Below are 25,601 nucleotides of genomic sequence, written 5' to 3'. Positions count from 1 at the left end.
TGAAGCATTAAAACATTTATGGACAAATTTCTTAAAAGGATGGAGGAAAGACTGTAACGTCTGATTTTTTGAATTTGTTATTTTGGTTGTGAAGGGTTTGTTTGGGGAGAGGGGATTGTTGAGTGAGATGTGAAAAAGGAGAGGTTTTGTGGAGTATTGTGGAGAGAATTGAAGGAAATAAAAAAGGTTCTGAAAATGAATCGTCTTACGTTACAAATGGAATAAAATAACTAGGGTTGGACGGATCCAGGATTTTTGGAGCCAGATCTTTCGAATCGGATATTTTCGAATCCAAATGCATTTTTAATTCCTGCGATTTTACAAAGTCATTATTCAAGTTTTTTGTGGGTACATACAATCAATGGAATGCTTTTTAGATTTTCATACACATTTCAATATTTTTATAAATTAAAAATTATTTTATGGGCTTTCACGTTGTTTTTTAAAAACATCTTTACATACTCAAGGCCTAAACTGTTACGCTTGGGTTTGGAAATGAAAATAGGAAAAATCTTAGGATGAACCACTGACCAGTGGCGTAGCGAGAGGACCCCCCCAAAATATAAAAACACCATTACTTTCCTTCATAAAAGGAAACAAAGTATTTAAAAATCATGAATTTACAAAAATGAAAAAAAAATTGAATCTCTGAAAAATGAAGTTTTTTTCTATTATGAAGGGCGTTAAAATTAGTTTGAAACCCTCTCCTTTGTACCCAGGTGTTTAAAAATTTTCCCCCCTGGTTTTGGATCCCCCCTTAACAAAATTCCTGGCTACCCCCCTGCTATCGACTGAATTCAAATTTTCCTCACGCACGTTTCCCCCGAATTTTACTTTCTCATCGCATACGGACTTGTGTTTCACCTGAAAATGCTTCAGTTACAGTGAGGTGGATTTAGCACATCCTCGCGATAATTTACGCCACAGTGCATGCACATGGCATTCATTGGTTCTCCTTATCTCAATGGAAATGTTTATACACAATGAAAGACATTTTTAACGGTGCATCATTAAATTAAATTTCAACTGCGCAATCAGCAACACAATTAAAAGTATTTAAAACGGCATTAACGTCACGTGCGACGAGGTGCTCAACCGCTCAGCATGTGGAAGGAGTGGGCAGCAGAAGATCGTAAAGGAGAGGTGGAGGGGAAGGAGCAGTGGTGTAGCCAGGAATTTCAATTGGGGGGGGTGATCCAAAACCAGGGGGGAAAATTGTTGAAAAAACCAGGCACTAAATAATGGGTTTTAAACTAATTTTAACACTTTTTATAATCAAAAAACTTAATTTGTTAGAGAAAATTTTTGTAAATTCCTGATTTTTCAATATTTTGTTTTCTTTTGTGAAGGACAATAACTGTGTTTTTATATTTCGGGGGGTGGGGTCCGGATCCTCCCCATGGCTACGCCACTGGGAAGGAGCGCGTAAAGGAGAGGTGGAGAGGAAGGAGCACGCTCCCTCCGTATTTCAAACAACAAGGCTACAAATGAGGGACTCAAGGATGAAGAAGTCAGATCTTGCTTCAATGATGTCGTTGCCTTCAAAACGAAGCCAGGCGCGCTACGTGATATATGTAGTTGGCGTTTCCAATCCGTCTCTAATTGTTTGAGGGGTTAATGCTGCGCTTGTTTCTTTGAAAATTATGCTGTTTGGACAATGTTGCATATCAGTTAAGTGTAATTGTAGAATTGTAGATAGAAAACTGAGTGGCAATCAATTAGAGCTGAAAAATAAACTGTAATATCGTCAGGAATGCGTCTCGTTTGGTCTAGTTCTTTTTTAAATCTCGTGCATATCATCTAATTGTCGAAGCTATCAAAATATCTTTGGGCCCAGAAAGTCACTCTCCTAGCATTTGTCGTCTAGAAACGGAGAATTGAAGCAGGAAGGCCAAAAAAGGTCAGTTGGTGAGACGAGGTAGGGATGAAACACGCTTCAATTGTTTTCGTGTGATATGATATTTTCCTTAGAAGACAATGATTTTTGGTCCGTGTGATTTCGGATGTGAAAAAAAACAACAGGCACGGGCTGATGGACGGCCGAGGGTGGTTTTCTGAAATTTGCGACGTAGTTACTTTTGACGTGGTTAGTATCCTATGGTGGTGAGATTCCTCCGATGATTGTTCAATCTCTTGGGAAGAGTCACACTATGTGCCAGTCGTATTTTGCCTTTTTTATTTTCTGGCTGAAAATCCTGACCACGGCTGAAATTCTACTTGCAACCTCTGCGAGAGCTTTCAAATAAAACGGTTCATGAGTAGGACAAGAATCGCATGCGACGACGCATTCGAAGAGAGAATCGGAACTTTTTCCACCCTTATGGGGAGTTTCACTCACTGAAGCTATTATTTAAAATTTCGGATCCAGATCCGATGTCTTCCGCGACTTTGGATCCGATGAAGGGCAATATCTGCAGGTATTTGGATCCGAGGTATCCGATACGACCATCCCTAAAAATAACAATAGCCGCGGTGGCTACATTCTCGTTTGGCCGCGGTGGCTTAACAATAATGTAGCGTTCATGGCGTCGATACACACCAGAGCAGCCTGGCGGGTGCACGGTGGCGGCCGAACGCAACCTGTCGAGTCCGCCCGGAGGCCGCGGCGGCTTATGCCAAGCAAGTATCAACTTCCTCAAGGGTTGCATTGATGAAACTGGGCTATACAAACACGAATGTGTCTAATTTTTTTATTATTGACGCAGGCACGTGTTAGTCTAAAAAAGTTTAATTTATAAAAAAAACCGCTCTCCAAAACAATTTGTAAGAAACTTTTTTCACAGGAAAACTCGCTCTCTGCACATTTTTCTTATCATCAGGCTTCAAATATCATTTGAAAGTAAAAAAAAATATGTTTCGATCTATTATACTTTAAAATTGGTGGTCCAGATGAATTCTCCGAATGTGATTCATAATTGTAACAATTTGACTTGCCGTGACCAGCAGTTCATAAAAGAACGGAAAACGCATGCATTGCTTCCCGATCCCAAGGTTTCCAATTTTTTTTCTCTGAGAGTTGCTCATGAACACGCACCTTTTCAGGGTTAGTCGGTTTGTCGCTCTTGCCAACATTTTCATGTTTCCGAGGTCTCTTAGGCATGTTCGTCGCAGCACCCGTGTGCCGGGCGTATCCTCCGCGTGGGCAAGGCTGACACCGCGGCCGCTTAGATGTGTGGCAGCATTTATGCCCCAAACTTATAGTCTATGCTCAAAGCATTTATCTTCCTGGAATCGATGGAATCGGAATCGACTTTAGGCGATCGATTCTCGATTCCGATTCCGGGCCCGAGAATCGGTGGAATCGAGAATCGACATTTGGAATCAACTCATCCCTAATTATAATATTTTATTTCATTTCATAGGCTTGTCAACTAATTGCATTGGTGAGTGACGTGAAAGTGTGTTGAGTGAGGCCATGAGCAACCATATACACATAAATAAAATAAATCAGTCAAAAATTATGGCAAATGGTACTCTAATTAATAAGGCTGACAATAAAGTAAAGGCAGCCTGGGAAGTTATTAATTCTGAAACTGGCTCTATACATCTCAATTCAGAACTCCCTTTCTGTTCTGAAAGCCTGAACAAGCATTTCATTGACTCAATCAATCTCATCATCTCCTCTTTAAAGAGCCCATCTGCTGATGCCACTGATCTTCTTAGAGAACTCCCTGTAACCGCACCTGCATTCAAATGGCAGTGGGTTACTCCCACTGACATTTTTAAAACTATCAAAAGCTTCAGAAAATCAAACTGCACCGACATTTATGGATTATCTGCCAACCTTATCATACAATTAGCAGATGTACTCAGTGAACCCCTTGCAATAATCTGCAATACTTGCTTTCACTCAGGCTCATTCCCAAAAAAACTCAAGATATTGAAAATAGTCCCTATTCATAAAAAAAGGTGATAGAACCTCACCAGCAAATTACCGCCCAATTTCTAACATTCCTGTTTTTGGTAAGATAATTGAAAAAGTCATTAAATTTCAGCTCTACAATCATTTTCACGATAATAATGTTTATACTTTAAATTTTATTTTGTTGTATCTCTCTACATGTTTTATTCATTGATGTGCAATTCTGTATAGATTTTTTTTTCTTCTTTTTCTGGGTTTATTGCATGTGTGTTCAGTATTTTGTATTGTTTATCATATGTAAAACTATATGTAAGAATATGGTTAATGGGTTATCCCGTAAATAAATGAATTGAATTGAATAATCTACCTATTTACACCCTCTCAATATGGCTTTCGTCAAGGTCGTTCTACATCTTCTGCCATCAAATATGAGGTCGATAACTTACTGGAGGCTTTTGAAAATAGATCCTCTCGTTCTAACAGCTTGTGACCTTTCTAAAGCTTTTGATTGTGTTTTCCATCCACTACTCCTTAGAAAATTACAATATTATGGTATCAATAATACCGAATTAAAACTCATGGAGTCCTACTTAACAAACCGCTCGCAATGTGTTCAAGTGAATAATTCACTGTCTGCCCCTCTTAACGTAACACATGGTGTACCACAAGGATCAGTCCTTGGTCCTCTTTTATTTTTAATTTTGATAAATTATCTCCCACACCATCTTCCTTGCACGTCAGTTTTATATGCTGACAACACTACTCTGATACATGATCTAAATGACCCCACCTATCCTTCGGATGTTATCCTTTCAGTGGCCGAAGAATGGTTCTCAGCACACAGGCTTGCCCTTAACACAAATAAAACCCAACAAATGGTGTTCTCCTTAAGCCCTACACTGTACCACACTAGAAATTTAAAGCTACTGGGCTTTGACCTTGACTGCAGACTATTATGGGATTGTCATACATCCTCTACAACTGCTAAGTTATCAAAAGCCATATTCCTTCTTAGAAAACTGAAAACACTCATTCCCGCTGAACATCTTCGAGCAGTTTACTTTGCCATTTTTCACTGCCACCTCTCCTATGGCATTGAGGTTTGGGGCCATTCTTCCTCCTCTAAAGAGTTATTCATTCTACAGAAAAGAGCCATTAGGATTATTACCAATTCTAACGTAAGGGAACACTGCAAACCACTATTCAGACAGCAAGGGATTATGACATTGTACGGTCTATATATATTTAAATGTTTAATAAATGTAAAAGTGAACATTGACAGCCATAAAACTGGTGCTGGTGTCCACCATTACAACACAAGGCTCAAAAATAATCTGTTACAGCCCCACTGTAGGCTGTCAACTATAAAAAATTCTTTTGACCATGTTAAACTTTGCATGTTCAACCACTTACCTCAAGAGGCAAGAAATTGTACTTAAAGAAAGTTTAAAGGTGTTCTTCACTCATGGATAGTGACTCAAGCTTTCTATTCACTCAATGAATTTCTGGAGAGCAATACTCTAAATTGTATATTCTAGCTTTAGTTTTTCTTTGATGAAGACTATTACATTGTATTATGTTTAATGTTGAATAAATTATGATTATGATTATATTTGAGAATGTTGCCTACAGATGATGTTATGTCCAGAGGAAGCCTCAAAACACAGTCTTTATCACTGCATGTCTCTTCCCTGCCATTAAATACACTTTTATCTTACTATGTACGCATTGTGCAATACACAGAATTATTCGACAAGTTTGGAAATGCTTCAAATGAAATACCCTGAGTCAAATAATTTTTCTCAAATAATGGATAAGGGCGATTACGAATTTCACTTTCACGAAGGTGAACTCACCGTTTGTCTGAGCAGGAAGCGTCTCTTCACGATCGCACGGATGTCCCTCAGTTGCACTTTGAGCACAGGCCACTGCAACGCAATGCAAGGAGAAGAGAGAGCATCAATCAGAGGGGAGGGCGGACACGAGCACAACCCACACACTCACTCACCTGCTCAACGTTGCTGAAAGGCTGGAAGCAGAGGCAGGCATTGGTCACAATGATGCGACCGGGGTGACTGACGAGCGGCGTGATCCGACAGCACACCACCTCCACCTTCACCTCCTCGTTGAGGTCGTCCAGCCACAGGGGGTCAAAGGGCACCCTTGCCTGCCGTGAGAACACTATGGCTGCAATCTGCAATCAAAAACCAAACAAGTGCAACACGTTAAACACGTTAGCAGATGAAATCAACCACCTTTTCAGAGTGAAATCTGCAACCACCTCATCCTATCATTCCTATTACTCTATCCCACTCCTCAGCACCCTCATCTGTCAGTCACCCCCGGTGCAAGTACGACCAAAAGGAAAGAAAGATTATTCACCAGTGTGTTGATGATGAATTGAGATTAAACATTGAAAACTCACATACTGTTCAATTTGTATGTAAAAGTCATCTCCGTGAAAGTATTTTAATTAAAATTGATAAAAAGTCCATCTCGCAGCTGAGCTTTTAACCACCGAATGCGTCCACTGGGTTGCGGATAGTGAGCCAACCTCTAGATATAGAAGTCAGCTGCGATATAAGCGAGTTTACGAGTTGAATAAGCAGACATGGACAAAAAGCAGCTGCATTTGAGGTGCTATGGGTCTATCCCTGGGTAAGATAGGCCATCTAAATGATACATTAAACCGTTGAAGATGCCGTGACTTGTCAATGGGAGGCCACTAACAAATATGCCTCACACCAACCAGGGGAGAGGGCAGCAGCTCTTCTTCATATGAGTGAAGGCGGAGACCAAGGTGGTCAGTACAGCGACACTCATTCACTGCAGGCGTGGTAACATTTACTTTAACAGCTGCGGTACTGTGACGTGGAAGGCAAGGGAAAACCACTACAATATTATCCCCAGGAGTTGCAGCTAATCCAACTCTAAATAACCTGACATGATGGAATTCTCTCAGGTAAAAAATTCCAGAGGTAAACTGGTCCCCCATTTGGATCTCTGGGCAGAGACTACCCGAGAGGGTACATCGTTACATTGTGATCAAGTTATGAGGATAGGTTACATGGAACATGAGATTACATAGGACCTGCAGTAAGCTAAAAACACTTAAGCTGGAAATGCAAAGATTGAATATCGACGTGCTAGGAATCAGCGAAATGAAGTGGCCTGAGGAGGGAGACTTTTGGAGTGGATGCTATAGGATTACCCACACAGGATCTCTAAACGGTAATGTTGGGGTTTGAACAATGCTCAGAAATAGCGGCAGAATGCATGTGAAAAGCTTCTCACAGTACAATGAGAGGATAGTTATGGTAAAGTTAGAGACTAAGCCAGTAGATACCGCAGTTGTAGAGGTTTACATGCCCACGACAGACTAAGAGGATGAAGAAGTTGAAGATGTCTACGATATCAACAGGGAAGCAATCAAACAGGCAAGGGTTGAAGAAAACCTTGTTGTTTTAGGAAATTGCAAAGCTGTTGGCAAAGGTCAAGATGGAAAGATAACCGGAAAATATGGATTAGGAAGTCGAAATGAGGGAGGAGAAAGGCTCCTGGAATTCTGCACAGAACACAAATTAGTGGTTGCCAACACGCTATTTAAAAATCACATGCGAAGAAGATATGCATGGAAAATGCCAGGAGACAAAAAAAGATTTCAACTGGACTATATTTTAGTGAAGCAGAGGTTTAGGAACCAGATAAAGGATTGTAATAGCTACATGGGGGCAGATATCGACAGTGATCATAATCTAGTGAAGATGAAATGCCATCTGAAAATCAAGAAAAGAAAGAAATCAGCGAAGAACGCATGGCAATTAGAGAAACTAAAGGAGCCAAAAAATCAGCAAGAAGTAGTGGAGCGCAAGATAGGACTAGATCAGTCTGAAAACTCAGTTGAGAATAACTGGACTAACATAAAAAAAAGGTTTCAGGAGGCCGCTAGAGAAGTTCTAGGGAGAAGAGAATGTGTTTAGAAAAAGCCAAGGATCATGGATGAAGTCCTAGACCTCATTGAAGAACGGAGAAAGTATAAGAATTAGAATGATGAGGAAGGACAGGCTTGCTACAAGAGAATAAGGAACGAGATTTGCCGAAAAGTGAGGAAAGCTAGAGAAGCGTGGATGAGGAACATATGCAAGGACATGCAAAATAACCTCGTACAAGGGAAAACGAAAGCGGCCTATAGAATAGCGAGGAACCATTTCAAGGAAAGAAGCACAAGATGCAACACCATAAGGGACAAGAATGGAAATATTCTAATTGAAAACGAAGAGTAAGCCAAGAGATGGAAGGAATACCTTGAGGAATTATACAACAGAAGCAAACTTAGCTAAAAAATTATCAAAGAAGAAAGTGAAATAGAAATTGATGACATGGGAGTGAGCATCTTAAGATCGGAATTTGACGCAGCAATTAGAGACCTGCGAAAGAATACAGCCCCAGGAATAGATGACATTCCAGCACAGCCAATGAAAAATGCAGGAGAAAAGGCCTTCACTCTGTAAAATTCCCTGCGATATGTACTGAAAACAAATTTTACCCAGTGACTTCGAGAAGAACATCATCGTTCCCAGACCTGAAAAGAAGAGAACAGAGAAGTGTGAAAATTTTAGGACCATAAGCCTAACGACACATGCGTAGAAAATTCTAACAAGAATCATTTACAGGAGAATAGAACGAAGAGCAGAAGAATTCCTGGATGAGGACCAATTCGGATTTAGGAAAAGCAAGGGCACAAGAGAAGCAAGTTTGGCTCTTAGGCTGCTAATAGAGAAGAGAATGGAGAACAATAAACTGAATTTCATAGCATTTGTCGATTTAGAGAAGGCATTTGATTATGTGGAATGGAATTCAATGCTTGGAATTCTGAAAGAAATAGGTGTTCTCTACAATGATCGTAGAATTTTTCATAGTTTTTCTTAAAACCAAGTAGCTGTGATCAAATGCAGACCCAACGGTGCAGAAGCAAGAACAGAAAAAGGGGTGAGACAAGGGTGTGCACTTTCCTCCATACTTTTTAATGTTTACATCGAGAAAGCCATCAATGAAATGAAGGAGAAAGCATTGAGAAAAAAATAGTATGCTGCACTTGGCTGATGACATAGCAATCATAGCCGAGACAGAGAAGGACTTGAAGAAGACTTTGACAAGTATGGAAAGGACAATGGCCAGATATCAGCTGAAAATCAAAAAAAAAGAAGGCTAAGATATTAGTATGCAGCAGAAGAGAGGAGGCTAAGACAAACATTAACTAGGAAAGCACAAGCTTGAAAAGGTGAGAGAGTTTCCTTACCTGGGAAGCCGAATTACCAACGATGGACGAAGCAAGAGAGAAATAGTCATTAGAATAGCGCAGGCAAAGAGGGCTGTCTACAAAAAGAAGACTATTCTTACAGCTGAGAACACAAGTACAGAAGTAAGAAAACAATTAATCAGATGCTACATATGGAGTCTGATTCTCAGTGGGGGCAAGGCTTGGACGTTGACGGCAGCAGAAAAGTCAAGAGTGGAAGCATTTGAAATGTATGCTACCCAAGAATGATGAAGATAAAATGGATTGGCCGTGGAGTAAGTAATGAGGAAGTGCTGCTAAGAAGAGTGAAAGGAGAAAAGAGGACTCTTCTATAAACCTCAAGTAGAAGGTGGGACAACTTAGTTGACCACATTTCGTTGAAGGACAGGTGGGAGGGAAGAAGGGCAAAGGAGGGTCCTGAATGAGTTAAAATAGGACAATGAGGTACATATAAAGGATGTAAAAGAGAAGAAATACTTCGCAATGAAAAGGTTGGTGGATAGGAGAGAGGAATGGAGAGGTGCGTCAAACCAATCGTAGGATTATTGACTAATGACGAATGTACCTCTAATTAAATTTCTGCATACATACATACATACATATATAAGTAGTAATATGCCTTGGGAAAATATTGAAATCTTAGCCAATAGACTTAGCTCTACTTGCTACCTTCATACCACTTCAGCAACTCTGTTAAATTATCTGCCTCACTCACTCACTGTATTGTAACTCCACTGGGCAGGGGGGAGGATATATGTAAGAGTTGCCCTGGTGGTTGCTGTGGCATCACTTTGTGGCTGACACCATGCATTTACATTTCACTTCCTTCTAGCGCCCATAATGAGTTATTGGGCACACGCTCCGTCTGTTTTCATCAATGAAGGGATCATTTCTTTTCGTCTTGTAGTTTAATATTAATGATTGAGATGAAATAAATGTTTTCTATTGCATTTTTTGAGTTGCAGTGTACCTCATTCCTTTGACCTGCTGAGTGACTCGTAGAGAAACCTATTTCATGGCCCTTGCCCGACATAGCTAGCACGCCTTCATTTTTTATTGGGTACTGGACAGATGGCGCCCGTAAGGATACAGTATACCACGGTGCTTTTTATTCCCGAATGTCATACAATATCATTTGCCTTTGGGGCTCATCCCCTCACGCACCTAATTAATTTACATCGCAAAAAAGGGCAATTAGAATTACAGTAAGAACACCATATGATGACCTTCCTCCGATCCTATCTTTAAAACTCTGAAGATCCTGAAGGGGGTTGTAAGTATTCCTATTCAAGAAGAATAATTATTCTGTGAATGGATATCTATATGACTGTACAATCTAGTACCTCTCCTTTTACGCTGACAAATATTGTATGTAACATTAGTATCTACTCAGAACATAATATTCACCTTGATTATTGTGAACTACTGTTATTTATTAACACCTCAAGTGTGGCATGACGTGATATCACGTCATGCGTACCCCGAGGGTTCCGGCCCTCCGTCAGAGCTCGGTTCAATTCTATTACGACCTTTTTCACCCTAAAGTTGCTCAGCAGCGCATTTGTGAGCACTGCCTCAAGCAACCTTTCCTGGGAGGATCGGGAGAATTTTTTTCTTTTACCTTAAGGTAAGCCAATTTCCATTCATTTTCTCCTCTGAATTGTATGCTATTATTTTTATTTCTTTCCATTAATGCATGAGAATGACAAATTTTATTAGTTTCATTTTAAAAATCATATATATTTACTATCTGGAACTAGGTTATTTATTTATAGCATTTATTGTATGTATGTATAAATTATATATATATATATATATACATATAAATTCAGAGTTAAGGAAAGAAAGGGAAAGGAACATGGAATAGAAAAAGGACGAGGACAACGGTGCTGTGGTAGGTGGAAAAAAGCCAGAAATCAGAGGGTAAAAATGCGGCCTGACTGGGACTCGAACCCAGAACCTCCTGGTTGCCGGCCAGGTGCTCTACCAGTTGCGCTACCAGGACGCTTAGATTTACCATGATTTCGGCGGGGGTTTATACACAGAAAACTTCCTTTGCTGTGGCCCACGAGAGTAACCAATAGATGGCACTGGGGCAGCTCACCACTCAGAGCACCTGGCCGGCAACCAGGAGGTTCTGGGTTCGAGTCCCAGTCAGGCCGCATTTTTACCCTCTGATTTCTGGCTTTTTTCCACCTACCACAGCACCGTTTTCCTCGTCCTTTTTCTATTCCATGTTCCTTTCCCTTTCTTTCCTTAACTCTGAATTTATATGTATGTTTGCGCTTAAGGCGCCATGTGAATGAGTGAAGTAGTGTATATATATATATATATATATATAAATAACGGACAAAATAAACACTAATAAAAAACATAGGAACACATAGAAAAGGACACTCACAAAGAAGCTTGCAAACGTTTCAGCGGGTTGACCCGCTATCGTCAGTGCTGAAGGTGAACAGTTCACCTTCAGCACTGACGATAGCGGGTCAACCCGCTGAAACGTTTGCAAGCTTCTTTGTGAGTGTCCTTTTCTATGTGTTCCTACGTTTTTTATTAGTGTTTATTTTGTCCGTTATTTATACTATCGCGTAGTGCGTTTTCCTCAAGACTTTATATATATATATTAATTAATCTTCTCTCACCTGCTGATTTCAACACTCCACAATTCTATCTTCTCCCCGAAATACACAAACCCAATAACCCAGGCCGCCCCATTGTGTCTAGCCGCAATTCCCCAACCGAAAGAATATCAGCCCTTCTAGATCACTACTTGCAACCTCTTGTCACCACCCTTCCATCCTTCATAAAAGACTCCTATCATTTCCTAAGCATACTTAACTCAACCCCTATCCCTACCGGTACCAATCTCCTAATGGCGACAATTGACGTCGTTTCACTCTATACTTCTATTCCCCACCACGAAGGCCTCAATGCCCTCAACCATTTTCTTGCCCAACGCCCTCAGCCTCACTCTCCCTCCACCAACTTCACCATCCAATTAACCGAACTAATTCTTAACAAAAACGCCTTCAATTTCAACGACACCATCTACCTACAAAAGCGAGGAGTCCCAATGGGAACCAGAATGGCCCCAGCCTATGCAAACCTCTACATGGGCCACCTGGAAAGCTCCTTTCTAAATTCCCAAACCCTCAAGCCTCTCCTGTGGGTCCGATTCATCGACGACATTTTCTTACTATGGGCCCATGGGCGTGATTCGCTTGACACTTTCATTACATCCCTCAACTCCACCTCATCCGTTTCTTTCACTTCATCAATTTCTGCCTCCTCCCTTACCTTCCTTGACATAAACATCCACCTTGAAAACAATACCTTCAGCACCTCCATCCACAAAAAACCCACCAACCATGAACAATACCTACACTACACCAGTTGCCATCCACCTCACACCAAACACGTAATCCCCTACTACCTCTCAGTCCGCGCCCATCGCATCTGCAACAATTCACCATCTCTTCAAAGAGCCACACAGAACCTCCACCATGCTCTCCTCAAACGAGAGTATCCAGAATCCCTGCTTAAAAAGAAAATACTCTCTCCCTCTGAACAGTACACCCCACGCACCAAAAAAGAACAAACCAGAAAACTCAATCTCACCACCACATTCTTCCCTGGCACTCAAAAAATTAAAAAAATATTAAAAGATCTGTACCCCATCATCAGCAAAAACAAAACCACAGCTGCTCTTCTTCCATCCTGCCCCTCCATTGCCTACAGAAGAGCACCTAACTTAGGTAATATTTTAAAATCCACCCGCCCCCTCCTCCGACACACACTCCCCCCACTCTCCTCCCTTACTCCATGCAACCGCCCCCGTTGCAAATGCTGCCCTCTGCTACGCCCCACCACTTCACCTGTCATCAATAGATCCTCCTCCATACCGTCTTGTACTTCCTTCAACGTTGTCTACAAGCTACTTTGTAATTTTTGCCCCTCGTACTACATAGGAGAATGCACCACACCCATATCCATCCGAATGAACAACCACAGACACTCCTGCAAAACCCCCCCCCTTTCATGAACCCGTCCCCATTCACACCGCCTCACACAATAGTTCCTTCGATAAATGTTTTTCCCTAACAATCATTGAAATTCTGCCAGAAAAGGCAACCATCATCGAGGTGAGAACGAGGGAAATGGCACATATTTGGGTTGAAAAGGCGTTTGAAATGCCCGGGCTAAACATTGCCCACTAATAGTCAAAGCAAACCCTACCCTCCCTTCCCCCCTCTCCCCTTCCCCTTCTTCCACCCCCACTACTTCACCAAGGAGAGCTTCCGGAGGATCGGCCTGCAGCAGTTCACCTTCAGCACTGACGATAGCGGGTCAACCCGCTGATATATATATATATATACACTTCGAAATGTTCCTCGGCGAGGTAAATATCATAAAAACCCTAGGATGGGCAGTATCAGAACACACAATAAAGAATAGAAACTCACTAGATAACTAAATTTTCGGTGGTATTACCACCTTCCTCGGAGTTAGGTAAAAGACTGTAGGTAGAGGATAAAGGATAGCTGAGGGAAGGGGAAATAGAGGGGAGGTAGGGAGGTAGGGTCCAAAGAGGGGGGGAAAAGAAGTGGGTTGAGGCAATTAAGGGATTAGCGGTGGATATTTAAGCCGGGAGGAAGAAATGCTTTGAATAGCCAAATGTAGCTTAATTCAATAGAATTAAGTTTGAGTGGGTGGTCTGTGGGGGGAAGGGAGGCTAAAACTGAAACATTGTAGCAATCATTGAATTGACGCTGATGAGTGGCCGCATGTTTCGCCACTGGGAAGGATGCAAAGTCAGAGGAAGAGCATGATGCTCTGTGGTTATTGATTCTAAGGTTAAGGGGAGTTGAGGATTTGCCTATATAAAAGGAGGGACAGTGCTTGCATTGAATAAGGTAAACTACATTTTTTGAGGTACAGGAGGCCGCAGGAGGTGGTGGTAGGTAGGAGACGAGATGACTGGGGATAGAAGGAGGGGTAAAAATTGGGCAGCACTTACATCTAGGACGACCGCAGGGCGAAGGTGTGCTAATGGGAGTAGTGGGTGACTTCTGTAAGGGGTTAGTAGAGCAGAATAAATTTAAAAGGTTTGCAGGTCGTCTGAATGTGACAGTAGGGGGTTTGGCGAAAAGATTGGCCGTCGACTTATTGTTTTTTAGAATAGGGAAGAGGTCTTTAAGGATAGATTGCAGGGATTGTATTCCAGGAAAGTAAGTGGTGCAGAGGGAAAGGTCTCGTGGTTTGTTTCTATTGCACGGTTCTGGGGGGCATTTGTGTTTGAGAATTTTTTTACGTAGAAGGGACTCTGGGTAGCCTCTCTGGAGGAGGGAACGGTGAAGGCTGTGAAGGAAATTATTCAAGGCATCAGGATTATTACATATACGGTGGCCTCGAATGGACAGGGAATAGGGAAGGGAGCGTTTAGTATGGGAAGGATGACAACTGCTGAAATGAAGGTACTGCTGCTTATTCGTGGGTTTTACATGGACAGAGGTGAGAAATTTGTTGTTGACAAGAGAGATATTGACATCAAGGAAGGTAATCTGGGAATTAGAAATGGTTGAGGTGAAAGAAAGAGAGGATGAGGAATTGAGAGTAGCAATAAAATTGTCGAGGGAATCATTACCATGTGGCCATAGGAGGAATATGTCATCAATGAATCTGAGCCAAAGGAGGGGTTTCAATGGATATTGGGAAAGGAAAATTTGTTCAAAGTGGCCTAGGTAGAGGTTTGCGTAGGAGGGACTGAATCTACTACCCATTGAGCAACCTTTGATCTGTAAATAATGCTTATTATTAAATGAGAACGAATTGTGCGTTAGGACGATATTAGTTAGGTCTAAGAGGAAGTCGGTGCTAGGGGTATGAGGAGTAGGGCGTTGGGAAAGGAAGTGGCGGAGGGAAGAAAGACCTTCAGAATGAGGAATTGATGTGTAGAGAGAAGTGACATCTATAGTGGCCATGGTAATTTGGGTGTCAGGAGGAATTTGGGTGGATTGGAGACGGTCTAGGAAGTTATATGTGTCTTTGATATGGGATGGTAGAGACAAAACTAGTGGTTGGAGGTAATAGTCAATGAAAGCGGATATTCTTTCCGTGGGTGAGTTGCAAGATGAGACAATAGGATGGCCAGGGTGGTTGGGTTTATGTATTTTTGGCAAAATGTAAAAATGTGGAGTATGTGGGTTTGGGGGGGAAAGGATGGAGATGTCAGACGAAGAGAGGCCTTCCGGTGGGGCATGTTCCTTGAGAAAAGACTTGATATTTTCCTGGAAGGTGGGGTTAGGGTCATGAGGCATGAGTGTGTATGAGGAGGTATCAGTCAGTTGTCTTTCAGCTTCCTTAATGTAATCAGAAGTGTTCAGGAGAACTACTGTGGATCCTTTGTCAGCTGAGGTTATGACTATATCAGGATTGTGGATGAGTTTTCGGAGGGCAATGTTCTCCGATTGAGAAAGGTTGGGTTTGGGCTGAAGAGATTTTAGGAAAGAATGGTTTCAGACTTTTGAAAGCAGCAGATCTATAAAAATTTCAATTGGGTGGCCGGTTGGGAGAGGTTTAGGTTCATGGGTCGAGGGTGGTCGAAACCTGGAAAGGGCACTATGGGGAGGAATTCCATCCTACATTCCTTATCCCAAGCCACTTTTACCATCATTATCTCAACCTCACTTCCCTGAACTCATCCAAGAGGAAGGTGGCAGAAAGAAGTATCGATGGTGCAAGTATTGCACTATTGCGGTGCAAGCACTCTCGGGCTTAGGAAAGAGACCGCAGATATCTACACTGGCTGTAAGGATTTTCTAACGATTTGATTGTTGGATTATTCTTCCTCATAGAATAATCCTCCAAGGTCGTTAGAACATTAATAGCGTAAGCTTGGTTTCGCTGATAGTAGGGCCCGCCCGCCTCTGTGACGGTGCAGGATTCCTCGTCCTCTCCCTTCCTTCCCCGATGAGAGCCCGACGACGCCTCCTTTCCTTGCTCCTTCCCGTCCTTCCCCTTCTGGTGGTAGAGAAGAAAAGCTAACGCTTACAGTCCCTGCCGCAGGAGTGTACCCCGCGAGCCCGTCCTAAGGGTTTCGCTCCACCTGGCTGTAAGGATTATCCCCAACTCTGTCCCCAGCTTTTTTCTTTCTTTCATAAGGAGGCATAAATAGTATTATATATTTCAGTATCATATATTGTAAATAGTATTATAGGTTAAATATATTGTTATAAAATTGCAAGAGAGGTATTTCCTACAATGGTAAAACATACATGACTGTACGTAATTGTATATAATATATAATTTGAAAATGGTCACCATTTTGATTGTATAGAATTTGTTTTGGGTAAATATAATATTTTTTCATGTCATGTGATTCCTTTTTTCAATAGACTAGGGCTCTTACATAAATAAGAAGTAACTAGAGATTTCCAAGCACGATGGAATTAGTCTTTCCCTCGTGTAATTAGAAAGAAAATGCCATCGTTGCTTTTGGTAATCAGGTATGTAATATGGGGTATAGATGCTGCAAATCTATTCCTAGATATTCATATTATTGAATGGTTTACTGGAATTGATATTATTATGCACGAAATGAAAATATATTAATGCAGTAAAAATTTACATCATTTTCAGATTTTCGCAGAATATTCATAGTAAGAACTGCGATACGTGGCCTAAATGAAGATTACTTGTGAGACGTTTGCTTGTGAATACTATTAGTTTCAGTTTTTACGTATTAATTTTTAACTTGGTCAAATCATACTGCATACTGTCGCTGTCCAAGGGATGCCTGCTGTCACCTCATGCGAGTGGGGGCTCAAGTGAGCGCTCAAGGGTGCTCATCCATGGAGAGGTACCTATTGCGTGACTTTGGGTAAATCCAGTCCTGTCCACATGGACTGTTTTGACACTGAATCGAATGTCATTGGAAACATTTTTCCTTATTTATTGACCTGAAAGTGTTTTCCACAAGTCCTTTCCAACAGATTTGAATTGTAAAATTTATGTGAAACTCTCCTGAAATGAGTATCAGGTAGAAAACTTTCTCGCACAGGCTTCACTACTGCATTGATTGGAAAATTAACTTTTCTGAAGGTTCAATTGGAATATTTAGTTCAAAATCATGGTCAGAAATTAAAATAATGTCATAAATGAGGAAACATGTACTTTACCATCTTACAAAAATTCACATCTAATGCTAAATGAAAATAAAATTTAATGTACATCATCTGCATTTTGTATTGTTCACCATTTCACCCTTTGGAAATCATTATCACCCACAAAGGCATATGACATGAGCATGCAATCTAAAATAGTGAAGCACGTTAAAACCTTACTTCGCCATTAAAAAAAATATAGCCGGCATAGTCATGCCACCTACCTACGAAAGATAGCAAATGAAAATAGCAATGCCAATACCCTAACCCTAAACCAATTCAATCCTAAATGCTTACATGCTTGTGGTCTGTATTGTGCTTAAGTTGTTGGTTGTGGAGAAAAAAATTAATTATATTAGTGTTATTTAACCTGTGCTAAATCCCCGCAGCGTTGAATGAAGTCATTCGTGCATCTCTTCAGTTATTCAGCGATGGTGAAAGTCTTGATGCGATTTTTGTTCTTTCGTGTTTTCATTTAATAATTTATTGTGTCTCTACAGTTTTTGAGCGATTACTCATATTTTTGTACATAATATGTATTACATGTACGAGTGCTGCATCACCGACAAGACCCCTACAAGCATTGTATCAGAGTATTGTGTACCTTGGAGGTTTGTTTGTGCTAAGTGAAACAACCGTGTTCATGTATAAACATTAATGGCAAGTTTCTGTAGTGAAACATACCACTACATAAGATAATAATATTGTTGGCTTAATGCAGAATCAGAAATATTTTCATTAGTTATTTAAAGGAGTCTTTCTTTGATAAAGGCATGTGAAATATTTTCTGGTGTTGTGGTGTTTCTGTTAATCATTGAAAAACTGTTGGAATGTATGCAATTCTATCTGTTTGTTTGGACGTTTCCAATATAAATAAAAAGGTTCGATACGTGTGTATCGGGCAGTCTGGGTATTGTTGTCTGACTGGAATGCACGGCTTTCTTATTTCTCTGAACCTTTGTACCTCTTAAATAACAGGTTATGGGCACCCAGTCATTAAGCTTCAATTAGAATCATAATCATCATTTTTCGAGATACATTTAACAACGACGTTCCGCAATAGTTAACATTGAAATTCTGTCGGAAAAATTTACGCTGAAGAATGGCGGCGGAATATGAAGACGACAGATTCAAAGTTCCCTTGTTCGACGGGAAAGAATACGACGACTGGAAATTTCGTATGGAAATGTTATTGGATGAATTAGATCTCTTGACACTCACCGAGGAAGAACCAGTTTATCCAGGACCGATCCTAAATGAAGCAGCGTCGGAACGTACAGCTCGAGAAGAAGCGAACGCTAAATTGCGGAGTCGAGACAAAAGATGCAAAGGACTAATAATTCGGAAGCTTGCGAACAGTCATTTGGAGTACGCAAAAGGAAAAATATCAGCATACAGCGTATGGAAGGAGCTGAAAGATACTTTTGAAAGGAAAGGTTTAGCTACTCAGTTACAAATTAGAAGACAGCTTTTATCTCCGGCTTGTCAACATAACCCGAAGAAAGAAAATCTAGAAAATCATTTTCTTCATTTCGATCGACTGATTCGTCAACTGAAGTCAACGGGTGCCAATGTGAGTGAGCCGGATATAATTTGTCATTTGTTGCTTACCTTGCCACAAGAATATAACGTGGTCGTCACAGCCATAGAGACTATGTCTACTGATAGACTAACCTTAGCTTTTGTGAAGAACAGATTACTTGATGAAGAATCCAAGCGATCGTTTTTGGCTAACGGAGAGCAGGATATGTATTCTGAAGTTCTATCTACGACGGCATTCGTTACACAGTCCAAACGAGTAAAGAACAACTATCGGAATACACGGAAGAATGACGTAGCGGAGGTAAAGAATGAAAATAAATTTCATATTCCCTGTCACAACTGTGGTAAACCAGGTCATTTAAGGGCTGAATGCTGGAAGGGTAAAAATAAAAGTGGGCACGCTCATGCAGCCAACGATGATGAAGAATCTTCAGCAGACGACTACGGAATCAGCTTTGCAGCACATGCGGAGAGAGAAGACAAGAAGATGACAATGGAGGAGGAATCAACTGCTATGGGAACAAGCTCACAGTCTGAAGGTGAAATAAGTTTTACTTTAGACTCTGCAGCTTCTGAGCATTTAGTTGGGGAACTAACTCCTCTCAGCAATGTTACTCCATTGAAGATACCCATCTACATTAAAGTTGCTAAAACTGGACAGCTGATGACTGCCAAAGAAAAAGGGGATATTGATGGTGTTATTTTTAATAACGGAAAATGGGTTAAGTTACACAATGCAAACATGTTAAGGGTACCTGATCTTGAGATGAATCTCCTATCAGTTCAAAAATAGGATTCTCATGGTTATGGTGTGCTGTTTGCAGATGGAATAGGAAAAGTTTTGGAAGGTGGTCGAACAGTAGCAGTTGCCAGGCGCTGTGGAAAATTATACAAAATTATTTTTCGGAGAGCACACACAGCTTGCCTTTCAATGGAAGCAGAACATTTATGGCACCAAAGACTAGGACACATTTCCAAAGATGGTTTAAAGAAATTAACCACACTGGTGGATGGAATTAAAGAAGATAAGTTCAAGAGTATATGCGAGCATTGCGTGACTGGAAAGCAAACAAAACTACCACACATGCACGGAAGACTCAGAGCAAAACGTCCATTGGAACTTGTGCATAGTGATCTGGTTGGACCAGTATCTCCAATGTCATATGATGGGATGAAGTATATAATGACATTTGTGGATGATTATACTCATTTTACTGCTGTGTATTTCTTGAAAACAAAGTCAGAAGCCTTTCATTATCTGAAGATTTATGAGAAAATGGCAACATCTCATTTTTGTACAAAGTTAAGTCGTTTCAGGTGTGATAATGGCAGGGAGTATGTTACCAATGAAATTAAAGTGTAATTTGAAGAACGAGGTATACAATTTGAGTCCACAATACCATACACGCCACAGCAAAATGGGGTGGCAGAACGAATGAATCGTACAATATTTGAAAAAGCAAGATGTTTGATACACAGCTCTGGTTTATCAAAAGCTTTGTGGACGGAAGCAGTACTTACTGCTGTATATTTAATCAACAGGACTCCCACAAAAGCTCTGGAAAAGGAAGTTCCAGCATACCTCTGGTATGGAAAACAACCAATCTAAATAAATTAAAAATTTTTGGATGTACAGCCTACCTGCACACTCCTAAACAATTAATGAGGAGTAAGCTAGAATCCAGATGTAAGAAGTACATTTTTGTAGGGTACTGCACTAATGGGTACAGACTTTGGGATCCAGAACTAAAAAAGATAGTCAGAGAAAGAGATGTAATTTTTGATGAAAAGAATTTCCAAGCTAAGAGGGAATTAGGATACTGGAAAGAAAATCAAGGTGAAAATGAAGAGTACTACCCAGCAGAGAGAGTTCAAAATTCAGGTGGAGAGCAGAATTCAGGTGGAGACAAGAATTTAGGTGGAGAATGGGAAGTAGATGATCAAGTCAGAAGGTCAGTCAGATAAAGGAAAAGACCTGCTTATCTAGAAGATTATGATACAGGATATGGAACAGTTTGTGCTATGAGTGCTGAAGCATTTCTTGATGATTTTGGTGAAAGAGTAGAGGACCCAACTACTATCTATGAAGATAATAGTTCATGTATTGCCTGTTTAACAAAGTGGGAACACAAAAGACTTAAACATATGAATGTTAAGTATCATTTTGTGAGAGACTTAGTTGAGAAGAAAATTCTCTCAGTAAAATATATACCAACTGCTCAACAGAAGGCAGACATATTAACTAAAGGACTAGTTGGTGAATCTTTTCTCTATCATCGCACTGGTTTGGGTGTGAAGCAAATACGAGGTACATCCAGAAAGTAAGTTCCGTTTTAAAAAAAAAAAAAAACAAGTGCGGGTGCTTCAAAGAAATTTATTGCACAAAACTTTACCACTCTTACACGATTTTTCGACGTGGATTCCGCAATTTTCCAGGCGTTTGTCATAGCGTGGCACAAGTTTTTGTACACCCTCTTCGTAGACTGTTGCCGCCAGTGTAGTCTTCCATGAGGTAATATGTTCTCGTAGCTCTTGCTGTACCGCTGTCCGCCATGAAAAGACTTCAAATGCAGAAACAAGTGAAAATCACTTGGAGCAAGGTTGGGGGTGTATGGGGGATGGTCAAAAACATTCCAGTCAAAGGCCCTGTTGTAGTCTTTTTGTCACATCCGCAGGGTGCGGTCAGGCATTGTCGTGAATGAAAACCACGACTTTCGTGAGCATTTGTCGGCGCTGGTTCTGTAATGCTGGTTCTTAATTCTCTCGCAACCAACATTTTTATTGACTGGTTTACTCAGCGCCGAAAAGTCTGTCCGTAAAAGTCAGCGGTACAACAGTGTCGATGAGCTAAAAGAACTTGTTACCTCATGGCAGACTACAATGGCGGCAACAGTCTACGAAGGGAGTGTACAAAAACTTGTCCCATGCTGTGAAAAATACCTGAAGAATCACGGGATATGCGTCGAAAAATCGTGTAAGAGTGGTAGAGTTTTATGCAACAAATTTCTTTGAAGTATCTGTACTTGTTCTTTTTTTATTTCAAAACGGAACTTACTTTGCGGACGTACCTCGTAGTTTAAACTAGACCTCGTTTAAATTGTTTATATTTATTGTTGTTCTTTTTCTTATTCTTCAGAAAGAAAGATATTTATGTTTTTGTATATACATTTAAAAGAATTTATGTAATGTGTGTTTCCACATTTGAATGCTTGTTTTTTTCATTTTTTTTTGGACATTGCTAGAATTGAGGTGGAGTGTTGGAATGTATGCAATTCTGTTTGTTTGGACGTTTCCAATATAAATAAAAAGGTTCGATACGTGTGTATCGGGCAGTCTGGGTATTGTTGTCTGACTGGAATGCACGGCTTTCTTATTTCTCTGAACCTTTGTACCTCTTAAATAACAAAAACTAAAGGGAAAAAAAAATAAAGGTAACTCGATAACTATTCAAGATTGTGAAATCTGATGAAAGTTGCTACTCTGGTGCACTAATCATTCTGTTAATCTTCGCAAAACTTGAGCCTTTTGATGACTATTCAAGATAGTTAGAACTGATGAAAAATGTGGAAAAGCACAAAGTTTTTCAAACTCCCCTTCAAATGAGATTTCATCTGTAAATTCTGTGCTTCTCTAAATTCTTTCTTCAGAAGTTGGAAATCATAAGATTGAGCCTTTCGCGCCGGGCTCCTTCATGGAAAGTTGGTTTTGGCTGTTCGAAGGCTTTTAGCATTTGTTTTTCGCCCAGTACGGAGTGGTTTCCTGGCAAGGAATTGTCCAGGTAGTCCTCCACTTAATGACCTTGCCTAGTGGGGTGCCAGACCCTATCCTCGGCAACTGGGCAAATATAATCCTCGACCCTTTTCCCGAAGGCAGCCCATCATGGCATACTTTTGCCGTCAGTTTACTGTTACTATTGCGGTTTTAATTTTTTAAAATTGTTACTATTGCAGCAAATGTCAGTTCATCAATGTATTTCATTTTGCAATGCCTATAGAACTTTTAAACGAAGTTCTACCATTATTTTTAGGGTTTCAAGCAAAAGGGCATTATGTATACCATAGACCAACAAATATTTTAAAGGGAGAAATCTTTCAATGTACCTAGCATAGCAGAGAACCAAGACATGAGGGTAATGACCTGGGTCGAGCAGTTCTCTATTTTCAGTCATGGTATGGGCTGCATCGCACAGCGTGTTTCTACAGAAACCATCCCTAATATAGGTAGTGGAATGCATACAGAGCGTTAACAGCTAAATTTGAATACACCCCAAGAAAATTTTGAAAAGAAAATGAGTTATTCCGAGAAGAGTGAGGTTAATTTCTTCCACATATTTCAGTAGTAGGCTACTTGCACCAATCTACTCTTGTATGTGCCAGTTGGAGGGTACTAGGTTTTCCCAAGAAAACATTAATGCACTAATGTGTCCCGAAGTAAGCCTGTGAGGTGCACAGGGCAGACCACCTTAATGTAACCTCCCCATAGAACCAGGATATGAGGGTAATTACCTGGGTAGAGCGTGTCTACGTAAAACATTCCTTATTTGTACAGTAAATTTACGACTTTTTTTGTATATGTATTAATTAGCATTTATAGCGAAATTCATTTATAATACGCTTGTATTCAAATGTTGATAAGAGGTTATTAAAATAGTCGGTGTAATTTTGGTTCACGTCATAGAACTTAGAGAATTATATTTCATTACATTACGAGAATCATATATTATTACATTATATTAAGGGCTTTATTTCATAGGAGTTAAATCGGTTACTTCACCAAATGTCACCGCAAATGTACACTTAGAATGTGGCTAACAGGGTAATGCGTATCTATAGATGTAAATCATAACAATATCACTTCTATAAATGTGCTATTAAGGTTTGAAAATAACAATAAAATACATATCTAACCTTAGCGTCTCCAAAATTTGTTCTAGGTGATGATGAACCCCATTAATGCAAATGCTAGAGTTCTGTTTAAAATTTGGAACCGATCAGCAGAGGTATCCAGAATGTAATTCTTGGCATTGATTTTCAATAAATGCAACATGTACGTTTTTAATTATTCTAACTTATAAACCAATAAGTGACCATGTGGGACCTTCCTTCAGTGGGACATTAAGTGCCGGAATGGGCCGAGATAATACCCACACGGACAATAAGAAAGGGTCGCGCCTATGGACCCTAATGGCACTTGGGACCCACTTGGCATGCTTGACCGCAAAGCCGTGAAAACACTGCCTTCGGCCTTTCGCGTCGAAAAATTCAAGCCGTGAAAACATGGCCTGGAAGATGTAATGAAATAAAGTTCGATAGAATTAGCCATTCATGTGAGATGAGCCTAATGCCTCGTAAGGAGTAAAAGAGCATTCTTACCATGCTGTTTTGCTCCACCACGGGCAACCCCGATGCACGATGCAGTTGACATAGGTGAGGCAAACAATCGCTCACTTTAACGTAGTTCAACACAAATATAAACGTGTTTTCCGTGGATATGAATTTGTAAGGTGCTATCACATTTCCTTCCAGCATTTCAATGTACTGCCTAGTCTTCACTACAACCGCATTTTTTTCGTAGCACAGCCTGAAAGATGTAATGCAGAAAAATTCTTAAATAATCAATGGTATATACGTCAATCAGCATTTTAAAGCAAAAACATGAGGCAATTACCTCGGTGTTTGACATCCGTCCAATTCACTGATATTCGAACAGTCTCGCAGAGGTATTTTAAGGAGTGGCTTCCTGAAGTCCTTAGGATCAAAAACTATAGATTTTGAGCACATCTTCACTCGCCCCAGCTGTTCCTCCAGGCCTTCTCCTTCTCCATTCCGATTCATTTGAACCATTACGGCACTGAAATCTTCAAAAAAATACTCTCCCGGATCCAGCAAGAGGAGTGAAAACCTAAAACAGTTTTTGTTCTGTTAATATGTCATTCACAATGCAATAGGGGAAACACTTTGATATGACGAACCTCTGCTTTTCCATGGTCGATATCGCCAAATGTTTGTCAACAAAATAATCAGCAACAACTTGAACATCAACAAATATTTGTCATGATTTACGAGGCATTCCACATAAGAATTTCGATCCAAACCTGGAGATAACATTTTTTCATGCCTAGTTATATTAACGATAGAGATGCATTTAGTAATGCAATAAACGAATACAGGAATTACGGCTACCTATTAAAACTCTTATGGGCTAGGCTGTAACATAACGATAATGTCAAACGTTTAAATGTATGACATATCCGAAACAGTGCTTTCGACTACTTGTCAATTACAGTAGTCCTCATGCCCCGTGCAACTCGTCTGCTGCTGCTTCTTTCTGCGCCCAAGAGCATGACCATGGAACCATGGAACGTGATGGAACGTATCAGAGGATTTAGGGGTTTGGTCAAGTCCGTCAAGTCCAAGCGCCTCCTCGCCTCGAAGCGTCAACTCGCCGTCCAACGTGAGCTGTAAACGGGCAGAACAAGGGCAGAATGAGCATGCGAGCACGTCTGGAGTTGGTCGCATGTCGCATGTTGGAGCTTCCAATTGTCGCCGCTGGTGCGCTGTTTTGAGAACAAAATTCGTATGGGAATGAATGGCGAACGTTTGAAACAGACGCTATTTATGTCAAAATTAGTTCTCTTAGCGATACTTTCCTGAGCGCAGGACCTTCTACAGCGTCCGTTTCTTTTTTAGCATAATTTTCCAGAAGTGGCCTCAAAAAGTTTAGTAATATCACA

General features: G+C 40.5%; 1 protein-coding gene across 1 annotated transcript in view; it reads right to left on the bottom strand.

Moving 5' to 3' along the window:
- Positions 1-25,373, bottom strand: part of LOC124155329 (protein FAN-like) — a 117,792-nt gene extending 92,419 nt beyond the window's left edge. Inside the window, exons 1-5 of the mRNA XM_046529056.1 lie at positions 24,840-25,373; positions 24,536-24,769; positions 24,241-24,448; positions 5,871-6,056; positions 5,719-5,790 (exon numbers count right to left, since the gene is read on the bottom strand). Of these exons, the coding sequence (XP_046385012.1) occupies positions 5,719-5,790; positions 5,871-6,056; positions 24,241-24,448; positions 24,536-24,769; positions 24,840-24,853 (714 nt within the window). The 5' untranslated portion in view covers positions 24,854-25,373. The remainder of the gene's footprint in view (positions 1-5,718; positions 5,791-5,870; positions 6,057-24,240; positions 24,449-24,535; positions 24,770-24,839) is intronic.
- Positions 25,374-25,601: the final 228 nt, after the last annotated feature.

Source organism: Ischnura elegans, chromosome 3, assembly GCF_921293095.1.
Source record: "Ischnura elegans chromosome 3, ioIscEleg1.1, whole genome shotgun sequence".
Taxonomy (NCBI): Eukaryota; Metazoa; Arthropoda; class Insecta; order Odonata; family Coenagrionidae; genus Ischnura; species Ischnura elegans.
The sequence above is the reverse complement of the archived record's forward strand: the minus strand, read 5'-3'. Positions and strand labels throughout refer to the sequence as shown.